The sequence below is a fragment of the Thalassophryne amazonica genome, chromosome 15 (genome assembly GCF_902500255.1).
Source record: "Thalassophryne amazonica chromosome 15, fThaAma1.1, whole genome shotgun sequence".
NCBI classification, from domain to species: Eukaryota; Metazoa; Chordata; class Actinopteri; order Batrachoidiformes; family Batrachoididae; genus Thalassophryne; species Thalassophryne amazonica.
This window is the reverse complement of record NC_047117.1, coordinates 45,116,747-45,142,753: the sequence shown is the minus strand read 5'-3', so window position 1 is coordinate 45,142,753 and position 26,007 is coordinate 45,116,747. Positions and strand designations below refer to the sequence as shown.

Here is a 26,007-nt window from a genome sequence, read left to right as displayed (position 1 = left end):
CTATGAACACACAGCGTTACCTTGCACCAGTGACAATTTTGTGAATCTGGATGAAATTTTTTGAACAATTCAAAAATTGAACCCCAATTTCTAAACTGGTGTGGTATTCAAGATTGACAAAGACAGATCAAGATGTTGCTATGATGTTTCAAAATGTGCCCAGATTTGGAACAGTGCTCTGTGGAAAAGCCCCATTAAACAAGAACAGAGCAAATCGGTGAGTGAGCAGCAACTAAGCACAATGGCAGAGTTTTGAGAGAGATGACAGCTCTTACAATATCTGAATGTGAAAAAGAGAATGTATGTTCTCAAACTGAAAAAGTATGCTCTTGAATAAAGTCAGTAATCTAGTCCCACACAATGCAGATGAAGTGTCTTGTCCAAGGACACAGACTTGTCACATAAGTATGACTCAAACCCAGATCTACATGTTGGTAGCCCAAACTCCCATTTTACCACAATTCAGTGGAAATGTAAGAAACAAACTGCAGATGTACAGAAGATGCACTGTTCTGCCTGAGTTGTTTCAAAATTTCTGTGGATACTCAAAATACAGATTTTGTCTGGAGAAGCGTTTTGTGCATATTTAAAAGTGCATTCCTTCTTTTTGCACTCATCTCACTTTTTAAATCTACCTTTTCCTCAAAATCTTTTCCCTTTTCTGTTTCCATTTTGTGCTTATGATTGTAGTTGTTGTGACAGAAAAGGCCTGTGTTTATGTTCTTTTTGAAAGCTTTGTCACAGTAATACCTACCAAATAGAAGTGGTCGAGAAAACACTGTGTAAGACCTGTACTTAAATGTGCATTAAGCCGCTACACAAACTAAAATCTATGCAGCCTGCTATGTAGTGTGTCCCTTTTTAGCAACACTCTAGCTAGCAGAAAGAAATACTGTATTAAGCCCTCATAACAAAGCAGAAACTATAAATAAACACTGCTTCATAAAATTCCCTTATTTTTTCCCTGTAGTTCCCTGCTCATGCTGCAATGACACCTAAATGGGGATGATTTAGATTTTTTTTCCCCCTATAAGTATCAGCAAGTTAATGTTTTTTTTACATAAAGGTCAAAACTTTGATCAAATTAAAACAAATGATATGGCAAAAATAATAATGATTTTCCAGAAATACTTGCAGTGAAAATAAAAGCATGGAACTCATCGTATGTTCTGCAGTCGACCTTATGAGGGAAGGCCCATACAAAGCTTGGTAAAACTTTGTTCAGCATTCGTATTTGTTCTAGTCCTAAAGGCACTTAATGACAAAATTAATTTTTACAAAATCAAGAACTTCAACCAAATTTTCCTACCTCTTACCCACTTTCTGCCCTTTCTTCACTATTCACTGTGCTCAACACAGGTAGAACTTTCTCGCGCTCAGTCCCTTTCAAAACATTACGAGCCATTTTTGTAATTACTGTATGTATCCAAACACACAGCATGACACTTTCTCTCATCTTCATCCATGCTGACTCCTTGTGGAAAAGGAGAAGACATTTCACTTTTCCCTATAAGAGATAACCCACCCACATGCACACTTCCTCCTGCAGAGAGAGAAATCGGGGCTTAAGGGGGCAGAAAGTGGAGAAGATGAATTAGAGGCGAGCATAAAACTCCTCATTGAGTTTTGTTAGCTCGCTGGCTTCCTCCTCTACATCCTCCTCCTCCTGCAGTACAAGAGGGGCTGGCTGGATCTGGGAGGGAACTTGCTCAGCAGTGGATTCTGGGTGTGGTTCAGAGTGGAAAGGGAGCTGAAGGTCCGTGGCAGAAGACTGCTGAGAGAGGTGAGGAGTGTCCCGATAGCCTTCTTCCTTCACCTCTGTGGAATTATCTGGAACAGACCCAGACCCTGTACACGCAGGTCCTACAGCACTTTTGAGTTGAGGAGGAGGTGTGGAAAGAGAGGATGAAGGAAGAAAGGGAGGATTAGAAGAAGTAGCTATTGCCCGTTGGGCAACAGACTCTGATGGTTTATTGGTCGGTAATGGCATAGCTGAGGGTCCATCACTGGCGCCAAGCTCCATTCCATCTTGACATGTTGATATGACTTCTCCACTTTTAGGATACAGAAAGGTTCTCATCTGACCTTTTCCTTTTACATTCACAGTACCTCTGTAGTCAAACTCTAAACCCATGGCACTGAGCACAGCATGACTCTCCTCGCTCACCTGCACCTGACACTCCACACCAGTGGAGTCCATGCGACTAGCAATGTTGACAGTGTCTCCCCAGATGTCATAGAGCAGCTTAGTCGTGCCAATCACCCCAGCGGTCAATGGCCCATGATTAAATCCAATGCGGAGTTTGAAACCAAAACCCAGCATGTTCTTGTTGAAGTCATCCAGGACACCCAACATCTCCAGAGCAAAGTTAAACAATGCCCTCAAGTGGCCATGTGGAGAGTCGTCATCACTCTCGGCCAACTGTCGAACATTTAGTCCCGATGCTGCCATGTAAGTGGCTCCGATGGTTTTGATTTTCTCCACGCTTCTGAATTCAGGTTTGCGAAGGAGATCATCAAAGTCTCCAATGAGCTCATTGAGGACACGGTAGCACTCTTTTCCGCCCTCGTAGGTCTCTTCATAGAACTCACTAAAGTTTACGATGCTAGCAAAGATCACACCCACACTATCATGGTTTTTGGAGTAGCTCTGGGTCACCTGAGGAAACAATTACACAAATATGACATAGCAAATATGAGGAGAGTAACATCTTCATTGTTTGAAAATGTGTCTGTTTAGAGTAAATAATATGACATTTTTGCTTTCAGTAAAAATCTTTCATGTTTTGCATTTATGAGTCAAGAGAAAATAGACAGCATATTCAAAAAATGTCCCAGATCACAAAACATGAACTGTTTAAATATCAGTTTTTTTGTAAGTTTGATACATGTGTTAAGACAAATTACAAACAACAACAAACCTTTAGCTGGTCAGCAACATGGATGGGAATGATGTTTCCCAGTAACCATTCAGCCTGGTCTCGCATCATCTGGATCTTGGAGCGGTGCTTGTCAGCCTCCACGTTGCCATGGTAATGCAGACGGTAGCTGACCTCAAACTCCCGGTTGAGGAACCAGACCAGGAGGAGAAGCAAAAAGAATGCCAAGACAGCTTCTGGGATGAGATCGAAAGGTCGCAGGGGAGGGTCAAGTACTGGAGCGGTCATTCCCGAACCGCTGTCAGCTGAGGTGGACAGATTAACTCTGTGGTAAAATACAGAGTAAGAACATGATCAGCAGAAATGTGGCATTTGTTCAAGATAAATGTAAAGGCAGCAAACAAAGAGAGCAGCTTAAGAAACTGAAGGAGAAAAAGAAGGTTGGGCAAGGCACACATTTCTATGAGGCTCCAACTTACATTAAAAACATCTTGATAATATTACAAAAGAAGATAAATCTATTGATGATTAACTTGCACTCCTGAGCCTTTTATGCTGCAAGGTGCTAATTTATATCATGATATGACATTTGTTATGCATTGTAAAAGTGTGTCATTATATGGTGCATCCATAAAGTATTCACATCACTTCATTTCCACATTTTATTATGTTACAGCCTTATTCCAAAATGGATGAAATTCATTTTCCCTCAAAATTCTACACACAATACCCCATAATGACAATGACTAAGAAATCACATGTACGTTAAGTGTTTACAGCCTTTGCAGTGAAGCTGAAAATTGAGCTCAGGTGCATCCTATTTCCACAAATCATCCTTGAGATATTTCAACAGCTTAATTGGAGTCCACCTGGGGTAAATTCAGTTGACTGGACATGACTTGGAAAAGCACACACCTGTCTACATATAAGGTCCCATGTCAGCGCACAAACCAAGCATGAAATCAAAGGAACTGTCTGTAGATCTCTGAGACAGGATTGTTTGGAGGCATAAATCTGAGGAAGGGTACAGAAACATTTCTGCTGCTTTGAAGGTCCCAATGAGGACAGTGAGTTCCATCATCTGTAACTGGTAGACGTTCAGAAAATCTCAAAATTGTGATACCACAATTTTGAGATTTTCTGAGCGTTTTTCATTTCCTCATGTCATTCACTTGTACAAAGAACATTTTAACTGTAACTCAACTGTTTTAAATTTGTGCTGAAAGTAATTGAGCCCCTCTATCTTTTTTGTTTTAAATAAATGATATATATATATATATATATATATATATATATATATATATATATATATATATATATATATATATATATATATATATATATATATACGAGGTCTCTTAGATAATAAACCGACCCTTTTATTTTTTTTTTTAACTATATGGATTTGAATGACATGCGATTACACCAATCATGCTTGAACCCTCGTGCGCATGCGTGAGTTTTTTCACGCGTGTCGGTGACGTCATTTCCCTGTGGGCAGGCCTTGAGTGAGATGTGGTCCCGCCCTCTCGGCTGAATTCCTTTGTTTCACACGGTGCTCGAGACGGCGCGCGTTGCTTTATCAAAAATTTTTCTGGACCTGTGAGGAATATCCGAGTGGACACTATTCGAGAAATTAAGCTGGTTTTCTGTGAAAAGTTTAACGGCTGATGAGAGATTATGGGGTGTTTCTGTCGGTGTAAGGACTTCCCACGGAGCGGGACGTCCTGCAGCGCTTCCAGGTGCTGTCATCGGCCTGTTTCGAGCTGAAAACATCCTAATTTAAGGCTTAATTCACCCAGGACATCGTGAGAGAACAGAGAAGATTCAGAAGAGGCCGGCATGAGGAATTTATGCGGACATTCCACTGTTTAAGGACATTTTTTTAATGAAAGACGTACGCGCAAATTCGCTGAGTCGTTTCCGTGACGACTCGGCAAATCTGTGTGCGCCGCGACAGGAAAAACACCTCCGTGTTGAAAACCATTTGTAGAATTCAGGCGGCTTTTAATGGCTTTCAACAAGTGAGTAACTGAGAAATTGTTTAACAGCTTGGGCATGTTCCAACTTGCCCGTTAAGATTTCCAACGGAGGTGTTTTTCCTGCCGCGACCCCCGCGGTCGGGTCCAGCCCGACATGCGACTCTGCCCGCACGTTCTTTCATTACAAAATGACCGTTAACAATGGAATGTCCGAATAAACTCCTCATGCCGACTTCTTCTGAAAGTTCTCTGTTCTCTGACGACTTACTGCGTCAACAGAGCCTGAAATGTGGAAGTTTTCAACTTGAAACGGCGAGACGCTGCCGCCTCGAAGCGCAGATCGCCGTCAGGCGCTGTGGACCGTCCTTAAAGCGACACTACCAGACCAAAATCTCTCATCAGCCGTTAAAATTTTTACCGAAAACCAGCTGAATTTATTGAATGGTGTCCACTCAGTTGTGCCTTACAGTTTTTGAAAAATTTTTATCAAACAAAGCAACAGTGAGCCATTCCTAAACAATGAAAAAAATCGACGAGCGGGTGGACGACTCCTCACTCAAAGACTGCCCACAGGCGAATGACGTAACCGACAGGCGTGAAAAAACTCTCGCATGCCCACGAGGGTTCAAGCATGTCTGATGTAATCACACGTGATTCAAATCCATATGGTTTTTGAAAAAATAATAAGGTCGGATACTTTTCTAATAGACCTCGTATATATATATATATATATATATATATATATATATATATATATATATATATATATATATACATACTGTATATATAACTGGGAGACTCGTCAGGATTGAGGGAAAGATGAATGCAGCAATGTATACAGAGACATCCTTGTAGCCCATGGCCTCGATTCGCCCGAATTAAATAAATACATCAGTGCTGTCTCAACAAAAACCTGAGTTTTGAACTGAAGACAGAGACTGTGTTTCACTCTCAGTTGAGAAATTCCTAAGTCATCTGGTCCATGTGGAGATAAGATAGAGACATCCCCCCATGGGTGAACTCTGTGCTTCACAGCAAAACAGAATTGTAACTCAAAGTTCTTCAAAGAGGAGCCCTTGCCTTTTTATCAGTGAATTTTTGGTCACTATGAATTACATGACATTATAATTGCTTCATGTCAGAATCTGAGCTTCTCCTGGCAGGGGGAATGCAAATTTTATGACTACACACTGCCAGAGGACCTTCCCCATGACAAGACCTGCTCCTAAACTCTGAATCTTGACAATCAGCTTTTATCTTTAGGTCTAAGTAAAAGAAAAGACCTTTGCTTAAAAAAATGCATCAGTATTATCCAGTGGTGGGTACACTTCCGATAATCCGATAACTGATAATTATCGAAGATAAAGTTTTCATTATTGGATTATCTTTTCAGATAACTTTGAAAACCATTATCAGACTAATTATCTTCCAATTAATTTTTGTCCTGTAATTTTTAGACCCTTAACGTGGTAAACAAAGGTGAACACATGTGCAGTTATACCCTCTGCAAACAGAGGAGAGCTGTTTCTATAAGAAACCACTCTAAAAAAAAAAGAAACATTTCTTTTAACACCATACTGATACGCGGCCAATATCACCCAAATCATCCAGAGGCATACATTTTTAACTTATGGTTCAAATTTTAACCAAACTTATTTCAGACAAGTTATTTAAATTAAGGTCACTTCTGAAGTTTTATAAAGTGAAAACATCAGATATATGTTTTAGTTTTAAAGTAATGTGCTAATTTTTAAGGTTTTAGTGTGGGCATGCTGTGCCCAGCAATGCATTATGGGTGATAGGGTAATCTCAGTACAGCATTAAACTCTAGTGCCTAAAACTCTCGTGAATATATTCTCTGGGTTTATAAACGTTGTTTTTGTGTTTGCTTTTATTAAATTCCACGCATCTTAAACGTAGCAAGTAGCAACACAGATTATGTGGAATTTTATTTTGGCAAGTTTTCAAGGTCTCTACTGCCATCTACTGGTCAGTAGTGTTCATGGCAATACTCAGACTGAAGCTGAGCAGACACTGTACCACAGAACCACACGGTGTAAAAGTTCAGAGCACCCGATTTATGTTCTCACACACATTGTACGTTCAAAAACCACATGTCGGACTCGTGTTTCCAGAAGCAAAACGTAATCAGAAGCTTTTTTTTCAAACTTAATTTACAAAAACTCTTGATGGAAGACATCAAAGTAAAACAAAACAAAAACAAACAAACAAAAAACATTACAAGATAGGTCTGCAGTGTTTGCACAGGCACAAGAATATCAAACAGGTTTGATTTTCATCTGACCATACAATCGGCAATCAGGAGGTGGTCGTGAGATGATAAACGCAGCTCGTTACTCCATGTATACTAAACGATGCAGGACGCGCGATTAACCTGAAACTCGGTGCGATCCAAAAAATTCTCACACGAATGAAAAATCAGCTGGAAAAGGGCCAAAACTCGCACTGGCACCAGTAGTTGGCATTGTCCTATTTATTTTGACACCGGTTATATCAGACAGTTATCTAATTACAACTTGGCTTTTTTTTTTGGAAAATGCCTTTTTTTTACAAATAAAAAATGGCATATTTTACAAAAGCACATTTATCTGTAAACACCAACACACGACACACCTCACATTAACGTGTTGGTTTACATATAATTAATCAACCAATCAGTGTAGCGGAGGCACATTTTACCCAGAATGCCATCTGTCTTTGTTTGTAACAAAACTTCAGAATTAGTCCATTATTCAACATTAAAAGATATATGTTATATCTTAACTTTGCACAAACGACAGAATTGACATTAATTCAGTTATTCTATCAGTATTCATTTTATTTATACACCAAACCATAACTGAGGAGGGCTTTATTTTCCAAGACCTCGGCCTGATGGCAGCGCTGTGATTGGTTAGAGTTGAGCTTTCTGGCTCTTCTCAGTTGCATCTGTGCTGGAAGCCATGTAGTAAACTGGAGCTTCCAGCAGGGGGCAGGATGCTGAAAGATAGAAGTCCTGACTCGTTGTTTGGGTCTGTTGTCGCTTTTGATGCTTCCAGAAGCAAAAACTCAAAATCAGCTTGTTAGTAGTCGCAACTATACCAGAGACAATGCTGGTTATCTGTAACTTCCGATACATTTTTGGGTGGTTTATCGTTTTATCTTTATCAAAGATAAAATAAGATTTATTAAAATAAGATAAGATTTTCTGTTATCTAATTATCTGTTATCAAAGTAAATTTTTTGGTTATCTGTGCCCACCACTGGTATTATCTTATTCACATATAAAACTTCTAATGCTGTTTGTATTGATTAATCAAACAAAATGCTTTGCATAAAATCATTCCATTTTATTGACATATGTTCCTTGTAACTGATGTTTCTCTCTTCTCTCCTCTTTCTGTATTATCAATTGTTGGTGAAATATTCAGTTTTGACCAAATGGCGTGTTTAAGTGATGATTAATAATGTGTATCCATTTGAGTGTCTTAGAACAATAGTGTACCAAAATAGTTAATGTGTTTAAATAGTTGAATCATTTGTGTCTGCTCTCTGATATGAATTTTTCTGTGAGATTACACACCCTAAATGGGCGGAGTTTGGTGACGTAAGTCCCCATTTTAAAGTTAGAACAGAGTTCTGCTCCTCCTCTCTGGTCTTCGCCTCTTGCCGCTCTTGCAACTCTCTCTCTCTTCCTTTCTTAAACAGTTAAATTATTTTTGGGTCAACAAGACCCCATGCTAAGCTAAGGTAAGATACCACAGCATCCATTCATTGTTTCATTGATTCATTGTTATTCTTTGACAAACTTTTAACAAATAGCCTGATGCTTTTAAGGTGCGTCAAGTCTTTCAAAATTTTAAGAGAACTTTCGAGCTGAACCTTTCAAAATAATAGCGAATTTACAGAAAAGTGACTCTCCTTTTTTGTCGGCTATTTTTTCCAACGCTTTTAAAGTTTTATCTTTGTTCTAAATTCACAAATACTTTTAATCTGGCTCCAACAAACTTTTTAAAAGCTACCAGAAACCATTTTCAACAAACGCCTTACACCTCTGGGGTCCAGCAAGCTGACGACCTGACTGCAAGCAGCCATCCTGTTGGTAAAGCCAGCCGACACTAGCCTTTTGGATCACTCGGGAAGACCACTGAGTTAACCCCTGACCCAAGTGAGCACGCTGCAAAGAGGATATATCAACGATGGACAGACGGGCCGTCCGAACCATCTTCTCAACTGACCAACTAAGTGACCCAGTTAAAGGTTCCAGAAAAAGGGTTTGTTGTCAGTGGATACAAAGTGACTTCTTCTTCTTCTTCTTTTTTTTAAAACAAATTCACATGTTTGTTTAATAGTTTTCTTAATAATTGGCTTCAAATTTCATCATTAAATTCTTCTTTTTTTTTCAATATTTTATTTCAGATTTTTACATATAACATACAAAGAACAAAGAAGAGCAAACAAACAGTGGCTCAGATACATACACATTGCCAGTTAAACAGTAACATCTCTGGGTAGAGACAGGGAAATATCTGTCACCTGGGCATAGGGTGACATGTCAAACTGCCTTAATCTCCTCCAGGTACGCAAGGAACGGACTCCAAGCACTTGTGAATTTTCTCATTGAACACGTTCTTAAAGATCTGAGTCTTTCCATTTTTCTTAGAGACATCATGTAAGTGATCCACATTTGAAAGGAGGGGGCAGTAGAAGATTTCCATTCTTTCAAGATTAGTTTTTTGGCAACAACCATTCCTAATCCCAGAGGTTGCTGCATAAATGCAGGGAGGTCCTTAATTGTCTTTGTAATGCCAAAAATGGCGAGTCCTGCGTCAGGCTGAAGAGGCTTTTTGTAGGCCTTAGAGTACCAGTCAAATATTTTACACCAAAAACCCGTTATTGAAGAGCAGATTGGTGAGACAAAGGGATACATTTTATGCAACCTGACTTTAGAATAATGTAAATGATGAACAATCTTAAACTGTATAAGCTGGTGTCTACTGTTTACTGAGCAAGAGCGGATTATGGACAAACACTCATCCCACATGGATTCAGACAACTCCACACCCAACTCCTCCCTCCAGGTATCCCTTATTTTAACCATACGTACATTAAGGCAGTCATCCAACAAATACACAATTTTAGAAATTAAATGTCTGGAGTCAGGAGGGCTTTTGAGGATTTTGAAAAGGTCATGTTCTGCTGGGAGATGTTTGAAATGTCTAATTTTGGATTGGATGTAGTGCCTAACTTGCAAATAACGAAAAAAAATTGGAGTGAGGCAGATTATATTTTTCTCTCAGCTGGCTGAACGATGCAAATTTACGATCAATATAGAAATTTTCAATTGAGGCTAAGCCCTTCTGTCTCCAGTCACAATAGGATTTGTGCAACCAAGGGGGCAAAAATGAATGGTTAAAACATATTGGTGTTTGTAAAGCTCTTAACCTGGTTTAACATTCTGACTGAGTGTTTCAACACAAAGCAAAGCTTCCCAAGGGATTCAGTTTTATCAAGCTTAGAAAAGAGCATGGCTGGTAAGGAGGAGTCATTAACGGAGTTAGCCTCCATCTTAAGCCATAAAGGGGTTGCAAAAGTTAGATTGTCTGTGGCCTGTCGCCAAAACATCAGGACTCTAATGTTGGCGGCCCAATAGTAATGTCTGAAAACTGGCATGCCAAGACCACCTTCCGCTTTGGGCTTCTGCAGATGTACCTTCGAGATTCTGGGCTTTTTATTGTTCCAAATGTAGGAAACTATAATGGAATCTAATTCTTTAAAAAATGCAGAGGTTAGAAAAATCGGGAGATTTTGACAGAAGTAAAGAAATCTAGGGAGAGAGATCATCTTGATAGAATTAATATGGCCAATCATTGACAAAGGTAATAATTTCCAGTATTCAATGTTTTGTTTAAGTTTCAATATGAATTCTGCAAAGTTTAATTTGAATATTAGTTTAGGATTTTTTGGTATAGTCAAACCTAGATAACATAAATAGCTCCCAATTCAGATCAGGGAGACAGATACCCTCTCTACTTTTAAGATTAGGCTTAAAACTTTCCTTTTCGCTAAGGCTTATAGTTAGGGCTGGATCGGGTGACCCTGGACCATCCCTTGGTTATGCTGCTTTAGACGTAGATTGTGGGGGGGTTCCCATGATGCACTGTTTCTTTCTCTTTTTGCTCCGTATGCATCACTCTGCATTTAATCATTAGTGATCGATCTCTGCCCCCCTTCACGGCATGTCTTTTTCCTGTTTTTTTCCCTCAGCCCCAACCAGTCTCAGCAGAAGACTGCCCCTCCCTGAGCCTAGTTCTGCTGGAGGTTTCTTCCTGTTAAAAGGGAGTTTTTCCTTCCCACTGTGGCCAAGTGCTTGCTCATAGGGGGTCGTTTTGACCGTTGGGGTTTTTCATAATTATTGTATGGCCTTGCCTTACAATATGGAGCGCCTTGGGGCAACTGTTTGTTGTGATTTGGCGCTATATAAGAAAAAAAGTTGATTGATTGATTGATAAATGATCATTAGCCATTTTAAACTGAATATTTTCCAGAAAACCTGGAAGGTAAGTTGCAGAGAGGGGCATAAAGTCACTTTTTGACCAGTTAATTGTGTATCCAGATATTCTGCTGAAAGAGTTTATAAATTCAAGTAGAATGGGAACTGACTCCACCGAATCCCGAAGGTTCATTATTACATCATCAGCATATAAACTAATAAGTGTTTCCACTCTTCCCACCTGAAGACCTTCAACGCACGGATGTGCTCTTATTTTTAAAGTGAGGGGTTGTATCATAATAGCAAAAAGGGCCGGGGAAAGAGAGCAACCCTGCTGGACTGAACGTTGTAAAGGGAATGGTAATGACCTGTCACCATTAGTCAGAATGGAGCATGAATGGCTAGCATATATCACCCCTACCCAGGATATGAGTGTTTCGCCGAATCCGAATCTGCGCAATAACTCAAACATATAAGGCCACTCCACCTGATCAAAGGCTTTGTGCGCATCAAGCGACAAGATTGCTGCTCCACTAGCACCGCTATGATCAGCATACATTAAATTGAGAAGACGCCTAACATTTGAAAAAGAGAACCTGCCAGGAATAAATCCTGTTTGATCAGGATGAATGATGGAGGCCAAATGCTTATTTAATCAGGTTGCCAAAATTTTTGTAATTATCTTTCGATCAACATTTTGAAGCGCAATTGGCCTAAAGCTAGCTGGATCAGTTTCCTCTCTATTCTTTTTTAAAATAAGGGACATGTTGGCCTCATATACGGTTTTGGGCAACATTCTTTCATTTTTAGAATTTGACATCATTCGGAGTAAAAGCGGAGCAAGAATGTCACAAAAATTCTTGTAGAATTCACTGCTAAATCCGTCTGGCCCAGCTGCCTTTCCTGATGGAAATGATTTTATTGCGGTGGTTACCTCCTGTAACGTAAAATCAGAATCCAGCTCAGTTCTTGTTATATCACTCAGCTTGGGCAGTGGCAAGGAATCAAAGAAGTTATTTAAGTCAGATTGTGTAACATTCTGCTTAGAAGAATAAAGCTCACTATAAAACTCCCTGAAACAATGATTTATCTCTAAAGGGTTAGTTAAAAGGGTGCCAGTTTCAGATTTTATGCTGTGAATTGATCTTGAGGCCTGGACGCCTTTCAGCTGCCGTGCAAGGAGCTTACCAGGTTTGTCCCCTAGCTCAAAATGTATACTCCTCAGTTTCAGAAGTAGGTTATTTTTCTGAGTGATCAAGATCCCATTATATTCATACTTAAGCCTCAGTATTTCTTTGTAGTCATCTGGGGATTTAGATATTTGGTATGTTCTTTCCAGAGCCGGAAGAGTATCCTTAATTTCTGAGAGAAGGTTTTCAGGTTTTTTTAAGAGCAGAAGAGTATGAAATTATATCTCCACGCGTAACAACTTTTAATGTTTCCCAAAGTGTAGAGTCAGACACACAACCATTATCATTTATGTCTATAAATTCCTTCAGTTTAGCTTCCATGGTTTCTATAAAACCATTCTCACTAAGAAGGTTAGGGTTGAAGCGCCAGGAATACACCTGTTTTGAAAGAGAGAGCTTTAAGGACAATGTCACAGGACTGTGGTCAGAGATCAGTATGTTATATTTTGAGTTAGTGACATGGGGAACTAAATTAGAATCTGTTAAGAAATAATCTATCCTGCTATATGATTTATGAACATGAGAGTAAAATGAATAGTCTCTATCAGTAGGATGTTGAATCCTCCAGATGTCTACCAGGTTTCTAGATTTGAGTAAGTTGTTCAAAAGACGCACGGATGCAAGTTATGGTGGAGGCCGTGAAGACAATCTGTCCAAGTAAGGATCAAGGTAGCAGTTCAAGTCTCCAGCAACTATTATGTTTGAGTCATTATCATCTGGCAACAGGTCAAAGACCTTCCTGAAAAAAATTAGGATCATCAGTGTTCGGTCCATAGAGATCAAGAAGAGTTAAAGGAAATGTATTAACACTACCAGAGACCAATAAGTATCTACCAAGAGGGTCAGTAACCACAGAATTAGGCTGGAATGGTCTTGATTTTACTTGAGGTGCTTGACTTCGGCATTATTCACGGTCACGACGAGCACGGTTCATGTAAGAAAAATCACCAAAAAAAATCTAAGCCTGTAAGCAAATAAAATGTGGTGCAAACACAGTCTGTCAAAGTTGCGGTCGGAGCACAAGCTGAACACGTCTACATCCTTTGAATGCGCACTAGAGCCCCTCATTATTAAATTCTAATCAGATTTATTTAGTTAAAGTCTTTAAGCTTTATCTCTCTCTTTCAACGTGTCATGAGTTAAGCAAATTGTGTCCATAAATGAACCTATTTAATCACTGTCCACAAAAATGCCAGTAAACTGTTCATTTCTTGTATAATTGTAAATAAATTATAAATATTTCTGCTGTGGTTTATTTGGTGTTCAGAAGGAAACCTTTGGTCAATCGTATCGTAGAATTCAGACTTTCAGACCCGAGACTGATTAATCAAATTGAGATTGATTGATTAATTTGAGACTGATAAATTAATGAATGTTTAAATTAAAGTACCTATGCTTAAAATAGGTGGTGCCCCGAGTAAATTAAATATTAAATAATAATTATTAAACCCTAAAATTGTTAATTATTTTGGTGACCCATTAAATGAGGTCTAGGCCAATCTAATTCAATTTGGGAGTTTAACAATACCTAATCACATTCTATTTTGGTGCTCCCATGTGAGACAATCTAGAATTGTCCAATTTGTTACATCTTTATGGTGCCTCCGTGTGAGGTTTAGCAATACTTTCATTACATCCTGGATGAAAACCTGCTCCTGAGCGCTCTTGACCTCAGACTGGGGCGAAGGTTCATCTTTCAGCAGGACAATGACCCTAAGTATGCAGCCAACATATCAAAGGAGTGGCTTCAGGACAACTCTGTGAATGTCCTTAACTAACCCAGATAGAGCCCAGACCTGAATCTGAATGAACAACTTTAGAGAGATCTGAAAATGTCTGTGCACTGATGCTCCCCATCCAACTTGATGGACCTTGAGAGGTGCTGCAAAGAGGAATGGCCAAAACTGCACAAAGATAGGTGCACCAAGCTTGTGGCATCAAATTCAAGAAGACTTGAGGCTGTAATTGCTACCAAAATTGCATCAACAAAGTATTGAACAAATGGTGTGAATATACATATGTACAATGTACAATAATGTACATGTGATTTCTTAGTTTTTTTAAGTTTGATAAATTTGAAAAAAAAAAAATTCATGTTGTTATTATGGGAAGTGGTGAAATTAATGTACTCCATTTTGGAATAAGGCTGTAACATAACAAAATGTGGGAAAAGTGAAGCGGTGTGAATACTTTCCAGATGCACTGCGGTTTATACAAGGTCTGTCAATAAAGTAACAGTCCTTTTTATTTTTTTCAAAAACTATATGGATTTCATTCATATGTTTTTACGTCAGACATGCTTGAACCCTCGTGCGCATGCGTGAGTTTTTCCACGCCTGTCGGTGACATCATTCGCCTGTGAGCATGCCTTGGGAAGGAGTGGTCCCGCCCCCTCGTCGGATTTTCATTGTCTGGAAATGGCGGAATGAAAAAGACTTTTTTTCCATCAGAATTTTTTCAGAAGCTGTTAGAGACTGGCACCTGGAAACCATTCAAAAAATTTATCTGGCTTTCGGTGAAAATTTTACGGGCTTCACAGAGAATAAGGTCTGTTATTACAGCTTTAAGGACCCCTTTAAGGACGCTCGGCGCGCCGCGCTCCGAGCTGCGACGACGCGGCACAAGCCACCGGACCATTTCTAAACGGATGGCTCTGTGGATATGAGACCGTCGTGTGCTCTTTCTCTGGTTATCACAAGAGCTGGACATCAGCCATTTTCCGGCAGATTTCACTTTTAACAAGAGATTTTGTCATGGAAAGCCGCGCAGAGGTTTCGTGCGTCACGACCGATTCGCTTTTGAAGCGAGACAAAGGAACACCTCTGTTTCGGCGTGTCAGAGGACAAGTTTGGACATGTCTATCTCGGCTTTCAATGCTTACCAGTCCAGTAAGTATCAGTGAAATTGTGGAGAGCTGGACATGGGGGGGCTTTCTTTTCTTTTCTTTTGTGTGTTTTTTGGAGCAACCCAATTTTACACTGATGTCCAAATTGCAATGTACGAGGTCTATTAGAAAAGTATCCGTCCTTATTATTTTTAAAAAAAAACATATGGATTTGAATCACGTGTGATTGCGTCATGACTGTAATGTCTGTCTTCCGTGTTCTATTTTAGTGTTGCTTTTGTGTTCCTGTTCTCATTCTCTCTGCCTGACTGTCTGGTGTCCTTTTGTTTAGTGGCACTATCTCCTGGCGTTTTCCCTCACACGTTTCACATTCAGTTAAATTGTGTGCACTGTTTTCAATTAGTTTATTTTCCCCATATTGTTTTAGTGCTTTCCACTGTCTTTTCTTATCCTGATTTGTCTGCTGATTTGTTGTCCTGTCTATTCAAAGATCATCTCTCCCATGTTGTATTTTATGCCTTCCTCTCTGTGTGCCTGTATCTGGGTTCAACCTTAGTAATTTCTGACACAGCTCTGCCCATTCAAGGTCACATTCAGCATGGTGTGGCATTACAGAGTTCCAAACAGATGATGAAGAACTGACAAATAAAGATTCCTACTTATGTTCCTTTTAGGTCAACATTTTTTTCCAGCAATTTTAGTAATTTCCCCATATCATTAATATTACATATATTACTCCACATTCATTTGTCATCTTATTGCTACACCTGGACGCTGCACAAAACGGCATTTTCGGAGCACTTTAACCCAAGTTTAAATCAGGGCATCATCAATTTCTATTTAATCTAATGCCCGATGACATGTAATAACGCTAAGCAAGATGGTAGCTGCCTGGCAACAGCCCACGGGTTGCATCTGCCATCTAGTGGATTAAATAGAAATCAGTGTTTTTTCCTGATCAATTTCTTTTAATTACACTGATGCTACTGCCTGCGTTCTGTTGTATTTTATTGCACCTGTATTCCTTTTCTGTATTAGGGTTTTCCTCCATGTCATCTTTTTAGCTTTCTGTTCCTGTGAACAGTGGTCTCAGTGTCTCCTGTTTCTTAATCATGCACCTGTCCTATAATGTCTCATTGCTCCTCATAGCAAATTAAAGTCATGCTTTCATTCTGTTTTTGTCAATTAGTTTAGTGTTCACTCACTGAGTTTGCTGAGCAGTTGAAAGTTTAGCAATTCTCTTGTGACACTAGGTAGTTTTTTCCACATCAAGTTTTTATTTCATGACATCTTCATGCTGTACCCACTATTTTCCTAGCCTCCATGCCTCGTCAAGAACCTCCATATTCTCCAGTCTACTGAAGATTTCATGGCACTTGTGACAGCTGCATCACACCATTTCCTCTCCGTCTTACCACTGGTCGACCTTTCAGCAGGTCACCTGTGCATGTCACAGCCTCACATAGTCTTCCTTCATCCCACGACAAAGACTCACCTCCCATAATATCGAAACTCTACTCATCATGACAAAGCTAGCCTCCCAGTTGTCTCTGATGTCCACTCAGAGTCAAGATTTCACACCAAGCCTCAACAGATCAATCACATTTACTCGCTACAAATTCTAGTACATCTCGTGGTTTTCTTTTCTGACATAATTCTGAGGTCACCAATCTGTACATGTTCTTATCCCTGACTGCACCTTGAAAACCTTGAAGATGGGGGACAAGCCTGATACGATGCAGAGTATGCAGACAGAGCTCCTACTTTGGCCATATGGAGACAGGACTGTTCATTGCAGCAGACCCAGAACCCCATTCTCCTGCAGCACTCTCCAGAAGACGCCTCAGGGAACCCAGTTGTATGCATTTTAAATGTCCACAAAACACATGTAGATCAGTACGCTCCTTTGAATACCCATGGGTAAATAGCTGGTTCACGTCCATGTGGGCTGACCACCTACAAGGAGAGATTAAAGGGTCTGATGTGCAGTTCTATGGGCAGTGAAGAAGGACATAACCCCACAAAAGTTCTGCTTTCCATGCAATGCTCCTTACTGTTCAGGGAGTTTTGGTGGCTACTGGTAGCTATGTGCTGTCATGTTGTGTGCACACATTCATTAACTTGCCAAAAAATCCTTTAAATTACTGTCTGTATTACCACTGTCTATACAGCAACATGACAGGTTCCAGCACTTAAAAGCAATGACAAATGACATTCTTATTCGTTAATTTCCTGTTACACCCAAAACACACCCATGAAGCGATTAAAGCCAATTACTTTGCACTCTTTGTCATACTTCCGGCTCTAATTACACACTGTGTAGATACTAAGGTGAAGTTGAACACATTCCAAATTCAGTGGTTCTTGTACAACAATTTACTGGTCCTGGCATTTGTAGCAAACCTATATTAGCCTATATATATGAACATGCATGCATGCTTTATTATATTAAAACACACACAAATACAAGGTCAACGGCAAAAGTACCGGTAAGTCAGAATTCTGAGTGCTGAGTGAAAATGGCAACAATGAGTGTGGCCATCAATACTACAATGTTGCATACAGAGTATGATTTCTCTGTCTGCACTTCTAGTTGAAAAATAGCACTGATTTTTTCATTTTCAACACAGGTCAAAATATTTCTGTGTCCCACAATTCATATAGGCTTTATGAAAAAATCATGAGTTATCTGTTCATAAAATTTCAAATTATCAATCTGTATTATTTAAATCTAGCATAATTAAAATTATGGCTCATAGTGACGTATCAAATTCTTGCTAAAACATCGACAAAACTATTTAATAGGTAGACACCTAAATGTAATAACCATAGCACTGATGTACTAACATGATTCATTCTTTCAGATTCATACCACAAGACTGGTTTTAAGGCTGGAACCTTCACACTCAAATTGACGTCACAACAGCGGTGTGTTTGGGTCATAAAGTGTGAAGTAAGAATTCTAAATTAGGTATTGATCAAATAAATGGACTGCTTTTATATGGCGCTTTTCCATTTGTATCAGACGCTCAAAGCACTTTACACCTCAATGCCTCACATCCATCCGATGTCAGGCTGCTGCCATGCAAGGTGCCCACAACACACCAGGAGCAACTAGGGGATTAAGGACCTAGCCCAAGGGCCCTTAGTGATTTTCCGGTCAGGGATCTGGGATCTGGTCTCAAGCCCAATGCTTAACCACTAGACCATCACTTCCCCAAATACTAATCAATAATTTGTGAGCAAGTGATGCTGTATAAATTTCTTTATAATTTCTTTGCAAAATCCCCCCCCAAAAAAACAAAAACATAACGTATCACTTTCTGATTGTACCTGATGATCAACATTATTTCCTGCACTTGTACATAGTGAAAGACAGACTATTTGTTATTACCTCTCTTCAGTACTGTGGTGATTTAAACTGAGACATTAATTCAAAATGCAAGGTGCCACAGGCTGTGTGAGTCTGTTCCACTGGTCCTGACATTTAGCAGTCATTCCTGCGGGTGCACAGGGAGGAAGGTGGAGAAATAAAAAGTAGGAAGCTGTAAGTGAGAGCACAAGCTCGAGACAGCCGGAGTTATGAAATATAAAAGAGGCTGTTGCTCCCGTTGACCCTTCAAATGTCACTCATCTATCAAACCCCTCTGTTTCCACGGAGACACTCACCTATGAACTGGCAAGCTGTTATTACTGGAGCTGAAAAGACAGAGTGATGTCAGTCAAGAGTGAGGGCTGTTTGCATGCACACTGAAATGTGTAGAAATGCAGCCGCTCAAGAGATCTCTGTGAAAGTCAGACAATAAGATGCTGAGGAACAAACAGCATTTTTTGTATATATTGTGTTTGAAATGTGCTGAATAACACTCAATAATGTGTAATTACACAGAAAAACTAGAGCACCGCTCTTGTAGAGCGCAAACGTCCGCCAACGCTAGTTTCCAATTTCACAAATTTTTACCTTGGAAAAAATTTAGAAAAAAGCTACAAAATCTGTAATCTGGAACAAATCCAGATCAAACTTTGTCAGTCGATAAAGGACACCATCCTACATAAAGCTCTCAAATATGAAAGACATTTAATATGTCTTGACAGTCATGAATTTTTGATTCTTCCAATTTTCCACAAATTTTTTCCTGACTCTGACCTTTGACCTATGACCTTGAAAACTGAATCACTTCTTGCGTATCAGGATATAAATCTCAAGTAAAAAGTTCATAACGAAATATGAAAAAACTGTGGGCTCCAGGCTGTATACAAACAAACAAACAGACAGCAAATGGGCAAAAACATAACCTCCTCCAACTTGTTGGTGTTACAAGAAAACTATTAACAACAAAAAGCTGATATCCAGCACTCTAATTTCTGTCTAATGTCTTCAGTCTCAGCTCTTCTGCTCAAAATATATACTTCGGGTAATTACAGACTCAAATACTCACAGAGCACAATACACTTAGCCAATCACTGCATTCAATTCAGAGGATAAAAAGGATGATTGCATTATCGAATGAGGCGACAAAGACGTTTACAACAAGAGCAATCAGAGATTTCTGACATCCGCTAATCTGGATCTAGATCACCTCCAAAATTCAGTGGAGTCTTCCATGAAATGAAAATCTGTGCAATAGTTTTGACGTAATCCTGCTAACAGTAATCCTTCAAAGACTATATAAAGTGGAACTTGATCCAGAATCCTGATCCGGATCCAGATCACCTCCAAAATTTAATGGAGTCTTCCATGGCTTAATATTTATCTGTGGTGAAAATTTCATCAAAATCCATGCAGTAGCTTTGACGTAATCCTGCTAACAAAAAGACAAATAAACGCAGATGAGTGGTGGACGTAATAACAATACTGATGGCTCAAGATTTTCCAGAGGCTTTGGAAAAGGCTAGGTATTTACTCTATGAACTGCACTGAGTGAAAAGGTGAATGAATGAATGTGAAAGATGGAACATTCCATCTTTCACTTCATGAAATATTCTCACCATATTCTCATAAACATTCGTTATTTGTATTTTATATATATATATATATATATATATATATATATATATATATATATATATATATATATATATATATACGAGCATCCAACCTTATTATTTTTTTCAAAAACCATATGGATTTGAATCAGCTGTCGGTGGTTTTTCCATCGAGTGATTATCCGAGAAATTGTGGATGTGCCTGGACATGCCAGAACATGTCCCGTGAGGCTTCATCACGGCGTTGCTGTGCGCCATGCGGCACCGCCGCGACGCGCGGAAGCCTCCGCTCCTCTTTCCATGACAAAACTCCTGTAACAGTGGAATGTGCCATTCATTTCCAAACTGGATGCTGTGTTTTATCCGGGATGTCGTCTGACTAGCACAGGAATTGTGAAAAGACGTGGACATCAGCACTTTTTTGGCACATTGAGACAGATGTGCGGAGGAATTCCGCGCGTTGCGGCGGTGCAGCATGGCACACAGCAACGCCGTGATGAAGCCTCACGGGACATGTTCTGTCATGTCCAGGCACATCCACAATTTCTCAGATAATCACTCGATGGAAAAACCACCGACAGCTGTCTGAACGCCATCTCAAAGCCGTCCTGTGAGACATCAGTGTAAAATTGGGTTGCTCCAAAAAACACACAAAAGAAAAGAAAAGAAAGCCCCCCCATGTCCAGCTCTCCACAATTTCACTGATACTTACTGGACTGGTAAGCATTGAAAGCCAAGATAGACATGTCCAAACTTGTCTTCTGACATGCCGAAATGGAGGTGTTCCTTTGTCTCGCTCCAGTAGCGAATCCATCGTGACGCGCGAAGCCTCCGCTCGGCTTTCCATGACAAAATCTCTTGTTAAAAGTGAAATCTGCTGGAAAATGGTTGATGTCCAGCTCTTGTGATAACCAGAGAAATGGCACACGATGGTCACGGATCCAGACAGCCATCCGTTTAGAAATGAAATGGTCGTTCAGCCTGTCGATGGCGGCTTCGGAGCGCGGCGCGCCCCACCGCTGAGGGCCGTCCTTAAAGCGACAGTAACACTCCTTATTCTCTATCAAGCCCGTAACATTTTCACCGAAAGCCAGATACATTTTTCTAATGGTTTCCAGCTGCCAGTCTCTAACAGTTTCTGAAAAAATTCTGATGTAAAAAAAGCCCAAATCATTCCGCCATTTCCTGACAATGAAAATCCGACGAGGGGGCTGGACCACTCCTCACTCAAAGCCTGCTCACAGGTGAATGACGCAACCGACAGGCGTGGAAAAACTCATGCATGCGCATGAGCGTTCAAGCTTGTCTGACGCAATCACACGTGATTCAAATCCATATGGTTTTTGAAAAAAATAATAAGGTCGGATACTTTTCTAATAGACCTCGTATATATATATATATATATACGAGGTCTATTAGAAAAGAAATCGACAGTTTTATTTTAAAAAAAAACTATATGGATTTGAATCATGTGTGATTACATCAGCCAAGCTTGAACCCTTGTGCACATGCGTGAGTTTTTTCACGCCTGTCGGTGACGTCATTCGCCTGTGAGCACGCCTTGTGGAAGGAGTGGTCCAGCCCCCTTGTCGGATTTTCATTGTCTGAGAAGTTGCTGAGAGACTGGCGCTGTGCTTGATCAAAAATTTTTCAAGAACTGTGAGGCACAACCGAGTGGAGACCATTCGAGAAATTCTGCTGGTTTTCGGTGTAAATTTTAACGGCTGAATTTTAAATTTCGTTAAATTTCTCAGATACTCACTCAACTGAAAGCCACCAAAAGCCGCCTGGATTTTACAAATGGTTATCAACACGGAGGTGTTTTTCCTGTGGTGGGCGCACTGCGCCGGCTGCGACCCGATGCGCCAATCCGTCTGCACGTCTTTCATTAAAAAAATCTCCTTTAACAGTGGAATGTCCGGATAGACTGCTGACCTCCGACTTCCGACCTCTTCTGAAAGTTCTCTGTTCTCTCACGATGTCCTGGGTCAACAGAGGCTTAAATTTGGAGGTTTTCAGCTTGAAACAGGATGACAACGTCGCCTCGGAGCACTGCAAGAAGTCCCGCTCCGTGGGAAGTCCTTACAGCGATAGAAACAATCCAAAATCTCTCATCAACTATTAAAATTTTCACAGAAAACCAGCTGAATTTCTCGAATGGTGTCCACTCGGATGTGCCTCACAGTTTTTGAAAAAAGTTTGATCAAGCACAGCGCCAGTCTCTCAGCAACTTCTCAGACAAAGAAATTCCGACGAGGGGGCTGGACCACTCCTTCCACAAGGCGTGCTCACAGGCAAATGACGTCACCGACAGGCGTGAAAAAACTCTTGCATGCCCACGAGGGTTCAAGCTTGGCTGATGTAATCACACGTGATTCAAATCCATATGGTTTTTAAAAAAAATAAGGTCAGAAACTTTTCTCACAGACCTCGTATATATATATATATATATATATATATATATATATATATATATATATATATATATATATATATATATATATATATATGCAGTCATGTAACGATGTGCGTAACAGTGCATCGTTACATGACTGCTCCTGTCTCACTTCAAATGTTCTTTTCCAAAACAAATCTCAGATGTATGTCACGGTCTGACGGGGGGTTTGGTTTTCTGTTTTGTTTCTGCTTAGCTTTGCCTTTTTCCTCTTTGTTCATGTATGCTTTTCCTTGTGTTCCTTTTCTTGTTGGGAGGTGTGTCTGTTGCTTTCTTGCACTCTGTCTCTGGCCACGCCCTGTTTCCGGCCCTCTCCATGCACACCTGTTCTGGATTTCCTGATTAGCTCCCAGGAGTATATATGCTCACTGCTTGTGTCTGTTCCTCGCCAGATTGATGCACCCTGTGCCTTCTTTCCAGCTCTTGAGTTCCTGTTTTCTAGTCCTGCCTGCTTTTGTGTGTTCTCGACCTCCTGCCTGCCTGCTTCGACCACGATTAAGCCTGATGATCATTGTACTGCTGCTGTGTGTTTGGACTGCCTTCCTGTGTACCGACCACTGCTTCTCACATTAAAACCCGTCTGTAATCAGAGCTGTCTGTGTGGGCCCTGCATTTGTGTCCAGCCATTCCAGCCTGTCAGATCAATCTGGCCAACGACGGACACAGCGGGCTCAGATCCGTTTCATTTGGCGGTACGCCACCATAGTCAGCAGCTTGCCCACCAGGAAGACCAGCTTTCTACGCTCAGTGCCGGGTTCAGTGAACTTACTAAACGCCAGGACGCATTTATGTCCTCAGTTAGCGCACAGATGAACCAAATACTGTCCCGGCTGGATCCTCAGGCTGTGTCGGGCGCGGCCACCGGGAGTTCTAACACCCTGCCGGCACCGCCAGCCGCCATGTCGGCTCCTGTATCCTCCCCTGTGGTGTGTAACCAGCTGTCGCGCCCAGAACACTTTTCAGGTGAATCAGGAGACGTAAGACCTTTTATTACCCAGTGTGAGCTACATTTTGAATTAATGTCAGCCATGTTCCCGACTGATAGAACAAAGATCGTGTACATCATAACTCACCTGTCTGGACGAGCCGCTGCCTGGGCCACAGCCGAGTGGGAGCGCCAGTCACCATCATGTTCTTCTCTCTCGGCGTTCACCACGGCCCTCAAGCAAGTATTCCAGCACACGGCTCCGGGACGAGATGCGGCGCACTCCTTGATGAAGCTGAGGCAGGGCAGCTGCTGGGTTACTGACTACACCATAGACTTTCGTATCCTGGCGGCAAAAAGTGAGTGGAATCCGGCCGCGCTGCTCGACGTGTTTTTCCAGGGCCTATCGGCGGAGATCCAAGACCAATTGATCGCCGTCGACTTGCCAGAAGATCTAGATGGATTGATCGCCCTGGTCATCCGCATCGACCGAAGGCTGCAGGACCGACCTCGCCGCGGAAGTCATCCAGATCACCGGACCAGTGCTCCTCCCAGTTGCACCGCCTCCTTCACTCACTCCCGACCCGACCCTCCACCACACAACACTGACGAGCCAATGCAGTTGGAGCGCATGCGCCTGACTCTAGCAGAGCGACAGCGCCGCCGTGTGGACAACCTCTGCTATTACTGCGGACAGTCAGGACATTTTCTTACAGATTGTCAAATCAGGGGTGCCACCACGCGGTCAAGAACAGAGTTGCGGGTGAGTCTAAATTCCATTTCTTCTGTTTCAGCACAGAACATAATTCCGGCCAAAATAATTACTGAATACACTGCCGTTGATGTTTCAGCTTTTGTTGATTCAGGTTCAGATGCAAATCTAATTTTATTTTCTCTTGCCAGGGACCTACACCTTAAGACGCATAAGATTTCTCGTCCGCTGGTGGTACGTGCCGTGGACGGCCATGTTCTGGACCAAATAACTCACCGCACGCAATCTGTTAAATTGCAAATCTCTCACACTCACACTGAATCAATCAGTTTTCATATTATGGAAAATATGACTCACCCACTCATCCTGGGGCACCCCTGGCTACTAAGGCACGGGCCTAATTTTGATTGGGTTAAAGGGGAAATAATTTCATGGAGTCTGGCTTGCAATAACCATTGTTTGCAAAGCACCGAAGGCACCCCGCAGGGTTCTAATCTGGATCTCATCGGGGTACCTGAGTGTTATCATGATCTTGTCACAGTATTTAGCAAGGCTAGGGCCAAATCCCTGGCGCCACACTGAGAATATGACTGCGCTATAGAGCTTCTCCCCGGTGCGAGTCCGCCACGGGGAAAACTCTTCTCTTTGTCAGCACCAGAGCGTCACACCATGAATACGTACATCCAGGAGTCCTTGGCGGCCGGTCTGATTCGACCCTCATCTACACCCGCGGGAGCAGGATTCTTTTTTGTGGAAAAGAAAGATAAAACTCTTCGTCCTTGCATTGATTATCGCTGTCTGAATAACATTACTGTCAAAAACCACTATCCATTGCCCCTGATCTCCTCTGCTTTTGAATTATTAGAAGGTGCAGCCATCTTTACCAAACTCGATCTCCGGAACGCATATCATCTAGTCCGGATGAGGGAGGGGGACGAATGGAAGACGGCTTTTAATACACCGTCCGGGCACTACGAATACTTAGTAATGCCGTTCGGACTGACAAATGCACCCGCAGTATTCCAAAATCTTGTTAACGATGTGTTGCGGGGATTTCTTAACTGGTATGTGTTTGTGTACCCCGATGACATTCTTATTTTTTCCTCCAGATTTGGCTACCCACATCCAACATGTTCGCTCCATCTTGCAGACACTGCTCCAGAATAATCTCTATGTGAAAGCTGAGAAATGTGAATTCCATAAACCCACAGTATCCTTTTTGGGATTCATAATTTCAAAAGGGGAGATCAGGATGGACCCAGAGAAGATATCGGCGGTGCGCGACTGGGCTGTCCCCACATCCCGTAAAGAGTTACAACGATTTTTGGGGTTTGCAAATTTTTATCGAAAGTTCATTCGGAACTTCAGTACAATCGCAGCTCCTTTGCATAATGCCACCTCGTCCCACAGGCCATTCGCATGGACACCGGAGTGTGACGAGGCATTCAATCATCTAAAGAATCGTTTTACCACGGCCCCCGTGCTGCTCCTCCCTGACCCCGCTCGACAGTTCGTGGTAGAGGTCGATGCCTCTAATGTA

At 41.1% G+C, this 26,007-nt stretch overlaps 1 protein-coding gene across 2 annotated transcripts in view; it reads right to left on the bottom strand.

The window, feature by feature from the left end:
* Nucleotides 1–734: 734 nt before the first annotated feature.
* adcy9 (adenylate cyclase 9) overlaps nucleotides 735–26,007 on the bottom strand; it is a 208,710-nt gene continuing 183,437 nt past the window's right edge. Inside the window, exons 9-11 of one of the 2 annotated variants that reach the window (XM_034187828.1) lie at nucleotides 19,059–19,088; nucleotides 2,922–3,204; nucleotides 735–2,659 (exon numbers count right to left, since the gene is read on the bottom strand). In XM_034187828.1, coding sequence (XP_034043719.1) covers nucleotides 1,595–2,659; nucleotides 2,922–3,204; nucleotides 19,059–19,088 — 1,378 coding nt within the window. In that variant the 3' untranslated portion in view covers nucleotides 735–1,594. The remainder of the gene's footprint in view (nucleotides 2,660–2,921; nucleotides 3,205–19,058; nucleotides 19,089–26,007) is intronic. The other variant, XM_034187829.1, reaches the window with a different exon arrangement.